Source organism: Varanus komodoensis, unplaced genomic scaffold, assembly GCF_004798865.1.
Source record: "Varanus komodoensis strain SLA01 unplaced genomic scaffold, ASM479886v1 scaffold11, whole genome shotgun sequence".
NCBI lineage: Eukaryota > Metazoa > Chordata > Lepidosauria > Squamata > Varanidae > Varanus > Varanus komodoensis.
The window spans coordinates 3,994,628-4,009,421 of NW_025335317.1; the positions used below are offsets into that span (position 1 = coordinate 3,994,628).

The 14,794-nt window shown below is 44.3% G+C and overlaps 1 protein-coding gene across 12 annotated transcripts in view; it reads right to left on the bottom strand.

The window, feature by feature from the left end:
- The window catches only part of KCNMA1 (potassium calcium-activated channel subfamily M alpha 1), a 500,168-nt gene that overhangs the window by 185,586 nt on the left and 299,788 nt on the right, over positions 1 to 14,794 (bottom strand). For 9 of the 12 annotated variants that reach the window (XM_044420268.1, XM_044420271.1, XM_044420266.1 and 6 more), the window contains exons 6-9: positions 13,852 to 13,927; positions 10,870 to 10,945; positions 8,591 to 8,761; positions 6,876 to 6,967 (exon numbers count right to left, since the gene is read on the bottom strand). In XM_044420268.1, coding sequence (XP_044276203.1) covers positions 6,876 to 6,967; positions 8,591 to 8,761; positions 10,870 to 10,945; positions 13,852 to 13,927 — 415 coding nt within the window. Of the gene's footprint in view, positions 1 to 4,760; positions 6,784 to 6,875; positions 6,968 to 8,590; positions 8,762 to 10,869; positions 10,946 to 13,851; positions 13,928 to 14,794 lie in introns of those variants that run through there. The other 3 variants (XM_044420272.1, XM_044420273.1, XM_044420275.1) reach the window with 2 other exon arrangements.

The following is a 14,794-nucleotide window of genomic DNA, read 5'->3' on the forward strand; positions in this document are numbered from 1 at the left end:
TTTACAGTTTCCCATAGCACAGAACTGAGGCTTGCTTAAAAACAAGAGGCTTTCAGACATAAGCCCAAACTTGGATGTCTCAGAATAAACATTAATAATACACAGAGCTTTTAGTGCACTTCGGCATGATCCAATGTGTTACTTTTATTCACTGGTTGATTTTCACTAAAAACACACCAGTCATATGGTCTAAGGTTATAGTCACCCCTGGTGGTGCCCATCTATAATTGAACCTGATGTCAAGTTACAATTCGGAGTGGGGCAGCAGAGGAACAAAGAACCTAAGAAGGCTGCCGGCTTGTGCTTGTCAGAAAGCAATTTAGGATGAGATTGCCCAAGGTGTTTCAACCACGGATGCTTCTTAGGAGAAAGCGGTCTTCAAATCTCTTATTTTGGCAGACCACTTAAAATAACTCAACATTCACTATGGTGTGGAGATGAAAGAATGCTGGACTGAATCACAGATGAATATCTGATATCACACATGTGTTTTGGCTTCTTCCATCTGCTATTTTTGCAAGATCACGCAAGGGATTATCAGAATATATCAGATAGCAACAGATTTAGAATTGAGAGCCTTCTGCCGCCATTTGGTTCTAGTTAGGGATCTAGGGACAATCAAGTTCTTGCCCAGCTTCTTGACTGTCTGTACCAGAAGATCTATTCTTCTTCAAGAATCAATTGAAGAAGAGCATAAAATGGTGCAGAATATAGCCCACCTTTGAAGAGAAAGCTCACTTGAGTTGTGAGAACAACTGCTGTGATACCAATGATACTCAAATTCTTATGTGTAGGAGCAAGAGCTGAAATGAGACGCCTTGTTGCCAGGTGGCACTGCTGATACCACTGTCTTTAAGTGCCTTCATGAGTTTTATATCCCTTTCCTCATTCCTCCTTCCAGATAGGCCATTCTGATTTACACTTTGAAGATAAAGAGAATAAGCTTCAGGGTAGGTTTATCTCACCAGCTTATGTGGCTACCTTCCCATAGCTGGCGACCTGTGTTACGGTGCAGACTTAAACATTCATCTTCTACCGAGCATGTTTTTTTCCTCCAGTTGGCTGCTGTTTTGAGTGGGGGGATTATCCCTACAGGCAGTTACATTCTGCCTAATCATGTTGTCTGGTTTCAAAACCATTGGGGGATGTTCGCTCAGATGAACAAGCAAAGCAGGTGACCTTGCTGATAAGGCGGGATCTCACAGTGATTGGAACTATTCATCGGGGGGACGGGGGGGCAGCTATTTGCAGTTATTCTTTTTTATTGTCATACCAAGCCTGTGTGGTAGGTAAGATTGAAAGATGGTATCCTCTACCCAAGATCAGCCTTCTCCAACCTGGTGGCTTCCAGAGGCATTTGGACCTCAGTGCCCATAATTTCCATCCAGTGGGGCCCATGACTGGGAATTCTGGGTGCTGTAGTCCAAATGTGTCTGGAAGGCACATGGTTGGGGGAGGCTGCCCAAGATCTGCTAAATTTCACAGCTGAGCATTTCAACCTGGACTGTCTCACGCAAGACCCAGCCTTGCTGCTTCTCTCCCTCTGGACTGTAAATTGGTGGCCTATCAAACCAAACACAACTCATACATAAGGCAGCCTATGAGATAGCAGACAATTCTCTCTGTGTGGTACCTGAAATCTTTTTCTTGCTGTGATCAGCACTCACACTTGACCTGACTCTGCTCCACAAACTGCACTGAACCGGCTTCATGATTCCTATACAATCCGTAATGCATTCAGAGGATGAAAGAACCCGCATCAGCCAAGACCCTCTGTGTGAATGCTGGAAGGAAGGGCCACAAATCCCAGATTTCTTTATCAGGAGCTGCAAAGCAGAAGCTTCCTAAACCCACCTATGATATTCAAGTAAGGCCATTTACAAGCAAATGTACTGAACCCGCTACTTTGCCTCAGCAATTTCAATTTAAATACAGAAGCAACCTACAAATTTTACAAATGGATAGTAAAGCTGTATTCTGTGCTATCACGAATGTTTACAGCAGGTGACACAAGAATGATACATGCATGAGAATATAGGATATGGAGTAGAATAAAGTAAAATAACCTCTATCAAAATAAACACAGCTCGGGCCAAATGCTCCAAAAGGATGCCTAACTTTGCCAATGCCCAAAGAGAAAAGGCGCCTTAAAAGTGGAGCCAGACTTCTTCACGTGTCTCTCCTATTCACACCCAGTTGGTATATTCTCCAATGATGCTCCAGTCACCTGTGAGCAAGTGTGTCGCACCTCTCCGTGCCCTCCTTCTGAACTGCTAAATTGGCAGGTGAGGTGCACTCAAGCAGTTGAGAGGAGCAGAAAGTCAATGCACTGACTTGGTTTGTGTTACCAAAATGGGCCACGCGACTTGCATAAAGCAGCAGCCTGTACCAAGACCCATTAGTTTAAGGATGCCCCTAGATCTGTCTTAGAATGCCATTCAACCCAAGGGAGCCTGGCTTTTCCCCTCCCACAAGCCACACTGCCTGGGTTCGGATGACACGGCAAGCCACACCACAACAGGAAATGGCTTCTTGTTCATGCCGCCAATTTAAACAAGCCATGGTGGCATATCTGACTGGCTGCCCTTCAAGAACTTCTCACCAGAGAAAGATTCCCAAATGGCCAATCCTCCTAGGAACCGTCTCTGTCCGAACAGAGGGAATACTGGGGTGCCCAGTGGACTAAATGTCTCCTTCGCAGCATGTTGGAAACAGCCCAATTTTAACTGGGCCACCTTCCAGATTTTAAGCATCCTGCCATTCAGTATGCTTCTGGCTTACCAATTAATAATAATAATAATAATAATAATAATAATAATAATAATAGCAGCAGCAGCAGCAGCAGCAGCAGCAGCTCCTCTAGCATTTCAGTGTTAGCTCTCCAAGGGCAGCTGCATTTGGGCTGATGGGTAACATGGCCCAACACAACAGAGGACAGGTCTCCTTTTTAAATCACTGGCTAGGAGTTTCAGCAGGTATGGCTTGTCACCTTAGTTATTTCATGCTGAAATTCCTTGGTCCACACAATTATTAAAGAGAGCAGAAGCATGGTCTTCTTTTGCACCTGATTACCTTACTAATAAGTTGTACAAACTTGCTCCAAAGCTTTATGCCAAGAGACAAGCATGATTCGATGAACACATTATTCAGAAGAAAAGAAGATTCTCTACCAAGTATGCACAGTATTACAGTCTTATGTCTTTACGGATCAAAATTACAGTTATCAAATGAATGCCTCCTAGAGGAATAGTCTTTGTTCCAAGCTCCCTACTTTACATGAGATTTTTTTTTAAAAGCAAACACAACCACATCATTTAAATAGTATATATACACAAAAGAGCTTGATGTATGTTTCTTCTTGAGAGAAGGAAACACACGCACTATTTTAAGACTCCAAATAACATCTTTCAACAAAGTTTAGCAGCTCCACTTTTTGCAAATGCATTTAATTTTATCTGGAAACTTTTTGACATTAGAAATCACAGAACTGTAGTTTCTCATTAGGTTTGCTGCCAGATTCTGTGCTGAGCTGCTCAGCTAAAAAACGTATATTGCTAATTATTACCACATGCCTCTTATTCCAAGCAGTGGAAAACTTATTGGTTCTGACAAGCCATTCTCTCAATGCCGAATTCCAAAGGAAAACTCAAATTTTTGGCCAAACATAACATTTCATCAATCTTGTTCTACTGACTGCAAAACCAATATCAAACATAGGATTGCTAATGGCTTTTTACTGTGCAGTTCCCAAGCTTATGTGCTCTGATGAAAGATGTACGTGAGTCCTTCTCCAAAGTACTTAGAAATTAGCTTTTTGAACTAGGAAACAATGCATAAAGTTAAATCGAACCGTCTGTGTGCTGATGACAGAGTTCAGCTTCAGTCAACAAAATGTACAGGCAAATAGAGACAGATGGACAGAGACAAACAAAGAGTGCATTTTAAAAAGAAAGCAAAAGCCCCCAGGGATAAAATAAAATTAAGCAAGCCCCAAAGCTAGCAGGGAAGCCTGTGAGTGAGCTGCTGAAGACACCAGGATGTGGAAAAGAGGAAGATCAGGTCTAGGTTTAGACACAGCAGAACACTGATGGGTACCAGTGCCTAAAGCTTTTATCTCGTATCTGTTGAATTCTGTAATGCTGAAGCGCTGCATTCTTTGCTTAGTCCGCTTGGGTTGCAATCCTATGCGCATTTCCTTGGTAGGAAGCCCACGAGCCCCCTTGGGCTTCCTTCTGAGTGAAATGCACGGCATTGCACTCCATGCCAGGGCCTCACTGGAAGGAGATTTGCCTTCCCAAGCAGAACGTGAGTGCTCTTCCGTTAACTGAACACTCAGTGCTGCCACAGAACACGGGACGAGACTGGGAGGCGCAGTCCAGCCAAGGCCCGCTGTGGTTAAGTCGTGCTGGATTCCTTTGGCGTTAGACTTAAATATTCTAAGGCTCCTCTCCGAGTGTTCAGTGGAATGGCGGCTAGCATGTAGCAACCCATGTGGATAAGACAAGCGTCTTTCCCCTCCACAGGCTGGGGGCCTCTCATTTGGTTTCATTTTAATATGAGACAGCATTTAAAAGTGCCCTTTCTGACCGGCAGCCTGACGAATGTGATTCTCCCACTTTCAGCTACCCGGTTCTGCACAAAGTGTGGAGGGGCTGTCAAACGATTGTGAGCTCCAGATGTTCTCCAGAGCAGGAATTTGCTTCATGAGCTCAAGAGTTGGAGAACCTCCTGAATCCACAGCAGATCTTCCAATCCAGGTTTCAAAAGCCTGATTAACAGGATTAATCATTGTGACAGTGTCCTTCATAGCATTAGGACTGGATTGCTTTTTGATCTATCATTTTGGGTTTCAGTGGGAGGAGGAATGAATGGCTGTAGAGCTATTTACATAGCATACCGGGGATCTGAAAAGGTGCATTTAAAATACTGGAACCCCTGTGGAATCGGCTAGGATAAGATTACGCTGCACACAGAGAGCCAGGGTGGTGTGGTGGTTAAGAGCATGGCTCTGGGCCTCAGGCATCCGAGTTCTAGTCCCCGCTCAGCCATGGAGCCTCCTGGGTGACTTTGGGCCAGTTGGAGACTCTCAGCCCAGCCTACCTCACAGGGTTGTTGTTGTGGGGATAAGATGGAGGGCAGGAGGAGAATTACATAAGCCATCTTGAGTGCCTTGAAAAGGAAAACAAGGCAGAACATAAATAAGACTATAAGTCTTTTAGAACGTCAGTTGTGGAGGAAAAATTGGATCCAGCACCATCCTAATCGTACCAAATAGTGGCAAGGAGATGATGGTTTCCAAAAGAAACCACAAAGTTGAGAAAGTGGTTCCTGGTCACCAAAACTGAATTTAAAATAGCTAGAATATTTACTTTTTAGTGCCTATGAAATGGCAAAGGTACTTGAACATATTAGTCTTGAACTGCACATGGAATTCTGGGTTTTTGGTTGAGATGCTTCCATCTTTTTTGGTGGAACGCTGTATGCAGCACATACGGAACTGAGCACAAAAGGAAACGAGGCGGCTGAGCATATGCATGGAGGGGCATGACTGGGAAGGGACAATCCTGTTCAAATTTTCCAAGGCCATTCCTTAAGTGGTGTACTGTGCAACACTGTGCCAGGGGATCTGCCCCTTTTATTAGTGTGGTCGATTAAGGAAAGCGAGTGTAATTAATTTCTGAATCCAAGTGTCGGCGGCAGCATTTTAGATTTTAGATTAACCCCCCTGAAAGAGGGCTGTTGTGCTAAGCCTTTATGTGCATTTTTCACTATTTATACTCAATTTTCTTTGAGTGGGAAGCAGGGTGTGGTTTAGTTTAAAAATTCCGTGTCTGACTCTTGACACGTATTCAGAAACTCCAGATGATGTCCATCCACTTTGTACAAAACTGTAGTGGAATTAAACATTTGCGATTTGTGATTGTCAGGACAAAATCAAATCCACGAGACAATCCCTATTAAAAGTACTATTGACTTTTAACACAGATTATCAGTCCATTTCACTTGACTGTGTCACACCTATTTAGATATGTGTCAATCTCACCAATGAGATGCTCTGTTAAAAAGGAGGTTGAGCTGTGGAAAGGCCTGCATTGACACACGTCCCTCGTCATGCTGGCATCACACTCACAGGGCCTGCTGCTGTTTGTGAGAACTGGTGCCTGCGTTTAGAAGTTGCACAAGCGGATCCGGGACCACTGAAAGCATGACACCAACAGCCAATGTGCAACTTTTCCGCAGAAGTGGCAGTTCTCACAAACAGCCTCTCCTGACTATGGTCCAGATTCCAGGTCAGGTTTGGGACTCAGGATCTCTATTGATGAAAAGTCCCCCTTCCTGGACGGGAGGAACTTGGGCACGGCAGAGAATGGCAGCCACAAGCTGAATGCATGTTAATAATAGCAGAGTTGTCTTCCAGACTGTGCGGCTCAGAACTGTCCTCGTGGACAGTTTCCTTGGAGAACGGGAAAAACCATTGCGACAGACACCTGGTGTGGCCCAGGTCTCCAGTAGGACAGCTTGGAGTGGGCACAGCAGGTGTCGCCACCAGGACTCATCCATGGCCATGTCCACACACACACAGAGCACATCCAGGTGTGTCCGCGGGTCAGATGTCATAACCAGGGTGGGTTCTCAAGGTCACACAATCACCACACCTGGTGTTTTTGGTTCTCGTTTTGTGAAGACTTACTTTCTGCCTCGGGTTGAGTTAAAAGTTCCGCCGTATTTCTTCCGATTAAGGATGAGAGCAGCAATTTCTGGCACGTAGCGCGCAAACATTGCCTACATGCATGGAAGAAAAACAAAAAGAAAATGGCATGCAGAGAGTGTTCTACTGCGCTGGAGGCAGCAGCAGAATCCCTTGGAATACTTACTTTCTTCCACTAACCGCACTATAGGAACCACCATATTTCTTGCGGTTTCCTATTAACTCTATGATTTCAGGGACGTAGCTGGCAAACATGGCCTAAGGAAGAAGATAGGAGACAGAAGAAAAGACTAAAAAGAGAGGCCAAAGAAAGGGGGGTGATGAATTTTTTAAGAAGATATATAATCTTTAAGATCTGAAAATGCAAAAGACTTAGATCTATAAAGGGGTGGGTTTTTCTCAAAAAGGTTAAAAAAGTGTTTATAAAACCAAAACAAGAAAATTTGACATAAAAGTTGGTCTTGAAAGAGATGCACGCCTGATGAGCTAAAGAAAATGGTCAAAAGAGGGAGAAGGGCACACAAAGCAAACCAAACAAAACTAAAAAACAAGGACAAAATGATGTCGAAGTGGCATCCCATTGGGCAGGGGCTGCCACGGCTAAAACCTTTTGAATGGGGGCAAGCGGAAATATCCAAAGAATATAGACCGCTAAAACACCCCAACAAGGACAAAACAAATGAAAAACATGGGTTGTTATTATTATGATTAGTGTCACTAATTGGTAAAAGATACGTGAGGGGGGTCCCCCCCCCCATTACCAAAGAAAACAAGATGGCAGTAGAGGGTTTCCTTCACACACATGAGAATGAACGTGCTGCGACAAAAATAAATTCCATTTTTAAAAGTTTGCCTTTTAAAAAAGATGATAAGGGCATGTAAGAATGTTAAAGGAAAAAAGTCGATGAGGAGGGGGGAAAATGTAATCTGCCATGTTTTGTCCAACAAACATTTTGCTTGTGGCTGGATACTTCTCAGAGCTGCTGCCGGAGACCATGGCTTCGGTTCTGGCACACAAATAGGCACCTCTTTTGGAAGCAAATGCACGCACGCACGCTGCATTTGGGATGACCGAGTAGATGCAACATCCCTAAAAAGAGATGTTTACGAGAGACATACAGATACGTGGAAATAGTTAAGCTGCTTTTGGGACACTGTGTATGTATATTACCGATTGTGGGTAGAATTTACTAAATTACTTACCTTGAAGAATGTAAATCTTAGGGCTAGGATTGCTGATTTTTAAGACAAAGCAATTGCGGTGGTTGCCATGGTGTCTTTGGTATTGACAGAAGTATAAAAAGGCAATTTGAAGAGAGGCCATATCTGCGTAACTTATGGTCCGTGTACTTACTCAGCGCTTCAAACACAGTGGAGACCTAGTGGGCTGACCTGCTTAGGAGCGTCTTGCAACTTCATGCATTGGTCCCATGTTAGCGTGCATGGTTGCCATGGGTTGAAGTAAAAGAACGTGCTTTTGCCATTGTCTGGAACGGGCAAGCGGCTCTTGAAAGGTGCTCCCAAGCCACAGTGTTTGTTGGAATATTGGGAAGGAACACAGGAGGTCAGGGAAGCTCTTGAAACCGCATCTAGCTTTAAATCGTCACTATCACAATCGATTGGTCAATCAATACACGGCTGGTACTTGCTAGCTAAGAGTTAATACTACAAATTCCTAAGGCACTTTCTGCATTTGCATGCGTTGTTTTCTTAACTTTGTCTCTGTCCCTTCCTTTAAGTTCAACCAATGGCTCTCCAAATTCAATCTTTACATGCATATCTTGAAATATTTTAAGTTACTCATTAATTTGCTACGACTAATCATAACATACTCAAGGAAAGGGGGAAAAAACATCCAGCAGAAAATAACAAGAATTTTACCAATCCCCCGAGGATGAAGAAGACCATGAAAAGGCGACCAAGGGTTGTTTTTGCATAAACATCTCCATAGCCAACAGTGGACATAGTAACCATTAGTAAATAAACACATTCCCAATAGGTGAGCGCTTGGTTATTTTGGAAGTTTTCCCATGGATCCCCTGAGTTCTCCACCTACAATGAAAGAGTAACAGTGAATAACTCCTTGGTTTCTACAAAGCAGAAGGAAAAAGTTTATTTTCATACATTTATGGAAGGGACTGCCCTCATCACGGAAAACGCAAGTTCAAACCTTGTTCAAAAATTAATCCTTGGTGTGCGTGGGCAGGTTATAATCTCTTTAGCCGAGTAACAGCAGCAGCCTCTGGCAAAATCAACACACCATCAGAAGTGTACTGGATTTGGAATGCTGGACTCAGCCTGGGAAGGCCCTTCCTGATGTGACCAAGCTATGCAGACATTGGGCCAGTCACCATTACTAAGCACATCGGCTGCTGGGGAAGAGGAGAGGAAGGCTGGCTGAAAGGGCAACGGCCTTGGACACCATGGAAGTGATACAAATTGCACAAGGAAAGGAGGGCAACACTCCCGCAGTTTATTGACTGGCATTTGGTGGACTTTTATGGACTTGAAGGATGTCATAGGCCACGATCCCTGGCCATACTAATATTTTGCTAGCCTTCAAAGCTGTGAGAAGAGTCCTCCTTGTTTTCACTGGAACAACGTAACACCAGTGAGTCTGGATGTTTTCACGTGCTCCGGGGCCCTGGATTGTCCATTCTCACGGGAGGTTCCCCATCGCTTAATCGAGCAGTTACAGAGGAGAATACGATTGTGCCCTGGACTGGTGCTATAGCCCCAGAGGAAGGAGTGGAAGGGGGTTCATCCCCCCTTCCCCAGGCCATCTCCCCATTCAGGTGCCATGTTTTCCAGAACTACCACCAGCCACAGGAAGGGAAACAGACCCCCATCCATAAAATAACAACTTTGGAAGCCTTTTAGAAGAAGAAAAGCGTGCTATGGGAGCCAATGCTTTGGTTGGCCCACAATGTGCCTTCCTCACTCTGGTCTAGCCCTCCTGGCCGTGTCCATGGACCGGGGTCCAGAGACACTCCTGCCCATGATCTTCCAAGGAACTCCAACTCGCAATGCCTCTGCTCTGAGCAGAGTGGCCCCGAGGATTCCCGGCCTGGAGCCAGGTGGCAGCCCCTCGCACCTCTTGGCCAGGAGCAGTTTCAGTGCTCTAACTGGCCAAAGCAGTGGCGGCTGGCTTGCTGGGGCTGCGCAGAAGGTGTGGGGAGAAAGCTGACCTCGGGGCATGTGGAAATCCACTAAGAGTCCTACGGGACTGCTAGTGTTGAGAGCGAGTTTAATAAATAAAACAGTCCCCGCTGAGTGCCACTCCCCCCCCCCCACCCCGCCACGTGAGTCAGTCGTAAACATTGTGGGTAAAGTTTCTGTGTAAACTTCATATATCCCACAAGAACAACCAAAGTTCAGATCATATGAACCTCCAGAAGGATGAGGTATGTTGAAGTGCTGTGCCTTAAAAGTTTGTGGACCAGCCTTAACTCTGTCTTTCCCCTTCCTCTTATCTATAGCTATATATCTAACACTGATCTGTGAAGAAAATGAAAACTTCATTTAATATGTAATTATTAAAGTACATTTAAATAACCCTGCTCTTAAATATTAATAATATATCCATTGCTGGTTATAATGTGTATCCATGTCTTGGCTTTAGTGACAAATTTTACCTGAATTTCATAAGGAAACACTGCCCCCCAGTGGTTATGCATTTCCATTGACAAACTGAATAAAAGACCTCTAATTCCAAAATCACTTAATGGTTAGTTAAAGAGCCTGCACTGTTGTTTTTATGCAGAGTAGCTGTGTGTGTGTGGTGTTGGAGGGGGCGGGGGTCTTCAACTTGAGGACCGCTTAACTCTTTCCTTTCTGGCTGTTTGTTCACTTGCTCCTTCCCACAGCTTTTCTCCCTGGGAGGGAAAAGGCACAGAGCAGAAATATACCTGAAAATATTTGGAGGAATGCTGCAGGTGTGCACTGGGGATCTGCACATGGTTGTGGGAGCTGTGTGCTTGCCCAAGCATGGCTCTCCTTGGTGCCACAGGACCAGTTAAGCAGCTGCGTGATGCTTTTGAAAACGCCTCGTTCTAGTGTTGTGCGTTGCATCAGGTCGAAGGATCCCAGGCCAGGTAAGTGACATTGCCATCCACTGATCTCTCTGCACCCCAGATTAAATTTTTCCAAAGTATACTTACCAAATGTATAAATCCAGCTGCTGTCAGCCATGTGCTAATAAATATCGAGCACAAATTCACCAACTTGATGGAATTACTGGTTAAAAAAAGGTGGGATGGGGAGAGAAACAAATAAGAGATTCTCAGAGTTTCCTTTGAGCTGAACATGGTCCTGCCCTTTCAGGGTCTGACTCTGATCTTCAAACTGTGGGCCCCATTCCTCAGCATTAAGGGAGTGTATTGGGCCAAGTGGGCTCACCATCCCACAGGGCCAGCACCACAGGGACTGCGCATCCATGCGCCCCAACTGGGAACGAACTCAGACATCTGAGAGAATCTGCACCGGTTCCAGCGCCCTCCCCTCCCACTGCACCTGGGTCTTTATGTGCCTGCCGATGAAGGACAACGGTTTACCCAGTGCCTAAGAGCTGGCACCACAACGCGTCCTCTCAGCTCTACTGTGCCCCAAACCGGACTTGCTCCCTCTGGCCATGTTTCTTCCAGGCTGTGGCCCAGAGGGGTGCAATCATTGGCCATGTGGAGTGGCCACATCCCCAAAACCATGGCGCGTTCTGGGGACTTTGTGCTTACGCAGCAAATATACCGGACATGCAGATCCAAAGGGACAGCAAATAAGGGTCCTGAGCCCTTTTCCCCTGAGGTGGAGGGCAGGGCACATTCCAATGGAGCAAAGCACAGGGATCCAAGGTTCAAGATGGATGCCAGGAAGTAGTTCCTGATGGTTAGCACCCCGAGGGCGTGGAATGGGCTTCCACGGGAAGTGGTCGAAGCCCCATTGGTGAGGGCATTCGAGGGCAGGCTGGACATGCACAGGGGAGGCATGTCATGAGCGGAGCTGGCTGGAGCCAGGGGTCAGACTAGATGATCCAGGAGACCCCTTCTGACTCGCTCTTTTTCTATGTTTCTAAGGGACCATCACCATCAGTAACCACCTAAAACCATGGGAGCCCTTTCACCATGCTTTGGTGAAATGAGGGGCCAGATAAAATGGTGCAAGGGCACGATGGATGCGGCTATCAGTGACCCAGCCCTATTCAAAGGGAAGATACAGCAATACTGTACACTGAATGTGTGAACCTGCCACATGTTTCAGACATTCATGTACTTCCCCATTGCAGAAGTATTTCTGATTCATGGAAAAAGCTCTTGAATGGGCAGCAACCTATCAGTCGCTATTTAGAAAACACGTCAGTGGTTCATTGAGCTATGGAGGCTGTCTTGCACGTATGAGATGCCTTTGTCTTTTTCATCAGAGCTCTAAATATAGATGGATTAATCACCAACATTTTCCTGCTCTTTAAGCTCTTCGAAGCATCTGTGCAGTCCCTAATTCTGACTGAGCCCATTCTAAGCCCTTGAAGGTTGACTGAAACCTCATTTATATCAGCAAACTGGGGGAAACAATCAATTTATGTGTTCACTTGACCCAGTTTAGTAAGTTAAACTTCAGATGGGGGGAGAAAGTCTGCCCCTGTAGAGCAAGTGTAGCTAAAAACAGTCCTGTGTGCTTGTTCAGACGTAGGTGTCTTCACTTCAAACTAAGCAATATTTTTTCCTAGGAATTCTGGATATTAGTGTAGTGTCACTGGTTCCTTGCCCATTTTCAGCTCCAGGAAATGACCCCTCCATATGCACGGCCCTAGCTGCATGAGAAACTGTGAGCCAGTGAGTCCTGCAGGTGGGGGTGGCGGACCCCAAATATCCAAAGGCCAACCAGGGCTCTTGCCAACTGGTTGTGCATTGGTTTTATCTCTGAAGGAACCACTATAGCAAACGTGCCTTCCAGTTGCAGATTAGAGCTGGTGTTTGGAGCATCAGGGTGCTATGACTGGCCCATGGAGAATGCAAGGATGAAACACTTTTGCTTCAAGTGTCCAAAAGCTTCATCCATTCTGTTCTCACAGCTTCTCCTCACTTTGACTTAATATATTGCAACGCTATTTGCTTATCCAACAACACCCTGGAGGCTTCTGAGTGATGCTTCTGCCTAATAAATCAAATCAGGCTGGTTTTATAAAACAAATAAACAATCACTGGCCTAACTCATCATTTAGAATTTTTTTTGGCCTTGTGTTGCAATCTGGACATTGTTGTTATAATTTTAAACTCCTGATGAAAGGGTAAACTTAGCTATATTATCTCCTCCCACTTGTCTTGCTTGATCAAATTGGCATGGGATGGGGAAAGGAGAAGGGGAAACAGCAGGCTTCCGCATTTTCCTCTTCATCAGGAAATGTAAAAGCATAACAACAATTGCCAGGTTGTAACTTGGCAACCTAGTGCACAGTGATGACAATGACCACAAATACAGAAGAAACAAAAGTACGTCCTTCGCTTAAAACATTGGCAATTTGCCTGCTCAAAAATGCAAAGGAAAATAAGTTTGTCAGAACTAATTAGAGAGAATTTGGTGCCAAAGGTTGGTTGGTTGGTTGGTTTTTTAATGAATGCAACACACACATCATGGAAACCTTTGAGGCTGTAGGCTTCTACTACGCTATTGGTCTACTGAATGAACAAAATTATCCTTGTAAATGTGATGCTACATTTTGAAGGGTGCTGCTTTCCAGCTACACTTGCTTCTACTTGCCTTGCAATTTCAAACTGCATCAACTAATTAACCTATCAAGGAAACCCTATTAAGACTACAATGCTATGCACACTTAACTGAGAGTCAGCCCCTTCTGAGTAAACATGCAGAGGACTGTGCCACAAATCCCTGGATTTTCTATCAAGTGGGAAAAGGACAATTTGCAAAGCTGAGCCCGATTCCAGAAGCGCTGTGTTGGACAAGTCATTAACTAGTTATTACTTGGATTGCAACGCAGCAGAAGACAATCAAACAGATCTTTGCTCCTATTTGCAACTCAAACATAATCAAACAGAAGCCTAAATCTCGTCCTTTCAAGTGCCCAAGAAACTGTGAAATGAGATGCTATGCAAGGAAGCCAAAAATGCCCAAAACATGCATTATTATCTTACCTTGTTTTAAGGATATTCAGAAACTGCAAAATTTCTGAGAACTGTATCAGCCTAAGAGCTCGTAAAAATCTTAAACCTGTAATTCACAAGAAAAGAGGGAATTAGATTATTTTTATCTCTATATAACTTCCAAAGGCATCTGTGAAATCAGAATTGACTAACATGGTGAATAACAAATACCTCTGAAATGTTGTTCCATATTGAACATCTCCAAACCTTAGCCAGAGAAATGTATTTTCCTTCCAGTGAAGTAATGCTGCAGTTCAGTATATTATCTTAATTATAAAAGGTATGGAGGGGAGAGCTTTATTTCTGAGATATATTCCAGAACGCCCTCTCAAAGCTTCTTAAAAATGAGTGATTATGAACAAAGAGATCAGATAAACTGAATTTAAACAGAACCAGACAGTCTGTGTGTATGATTAGGGTGATAATTCTGCATGACGTCACGTCTTTTGCTGAAATGCTCTGCATTATCACAACGAACTCTTTAAGTTCTTATGGGTCACCAATAAACTGGGGCTCATTTAGTGAAGGTGAAGGTATAATAGCATTTGAATGACAGTGATATTTTCTACGAAGTCATATTTCTTCTTTTTCTATCGTTGTCATTGCGGTTGGGTTGCATGGGTAGCAACTCAATAGATGGCTACGTAGGATGGAGAAATGATGTAAAAGATTAAATGCTCAAATTAGTAAAGGAGACTTATGCTGACAGGAAACAATCTTGCTTTAAATCTCTCATGGGAGCAAAGGTACACTGGGTTTGATAAACATACAATGTATAAAGGAAGCAGAAAATTTCGGAGGATGAATTTGTCTTTGGTAAAGGTAACTACATAGTTAGGCACTCAATGGGCCTTTTGGATAACCCAATGACACAGTCTTATTTTAATATGCATCGTAATTTGTGGCAGAAGAAATTTACTGCAGTGGTTTGGAA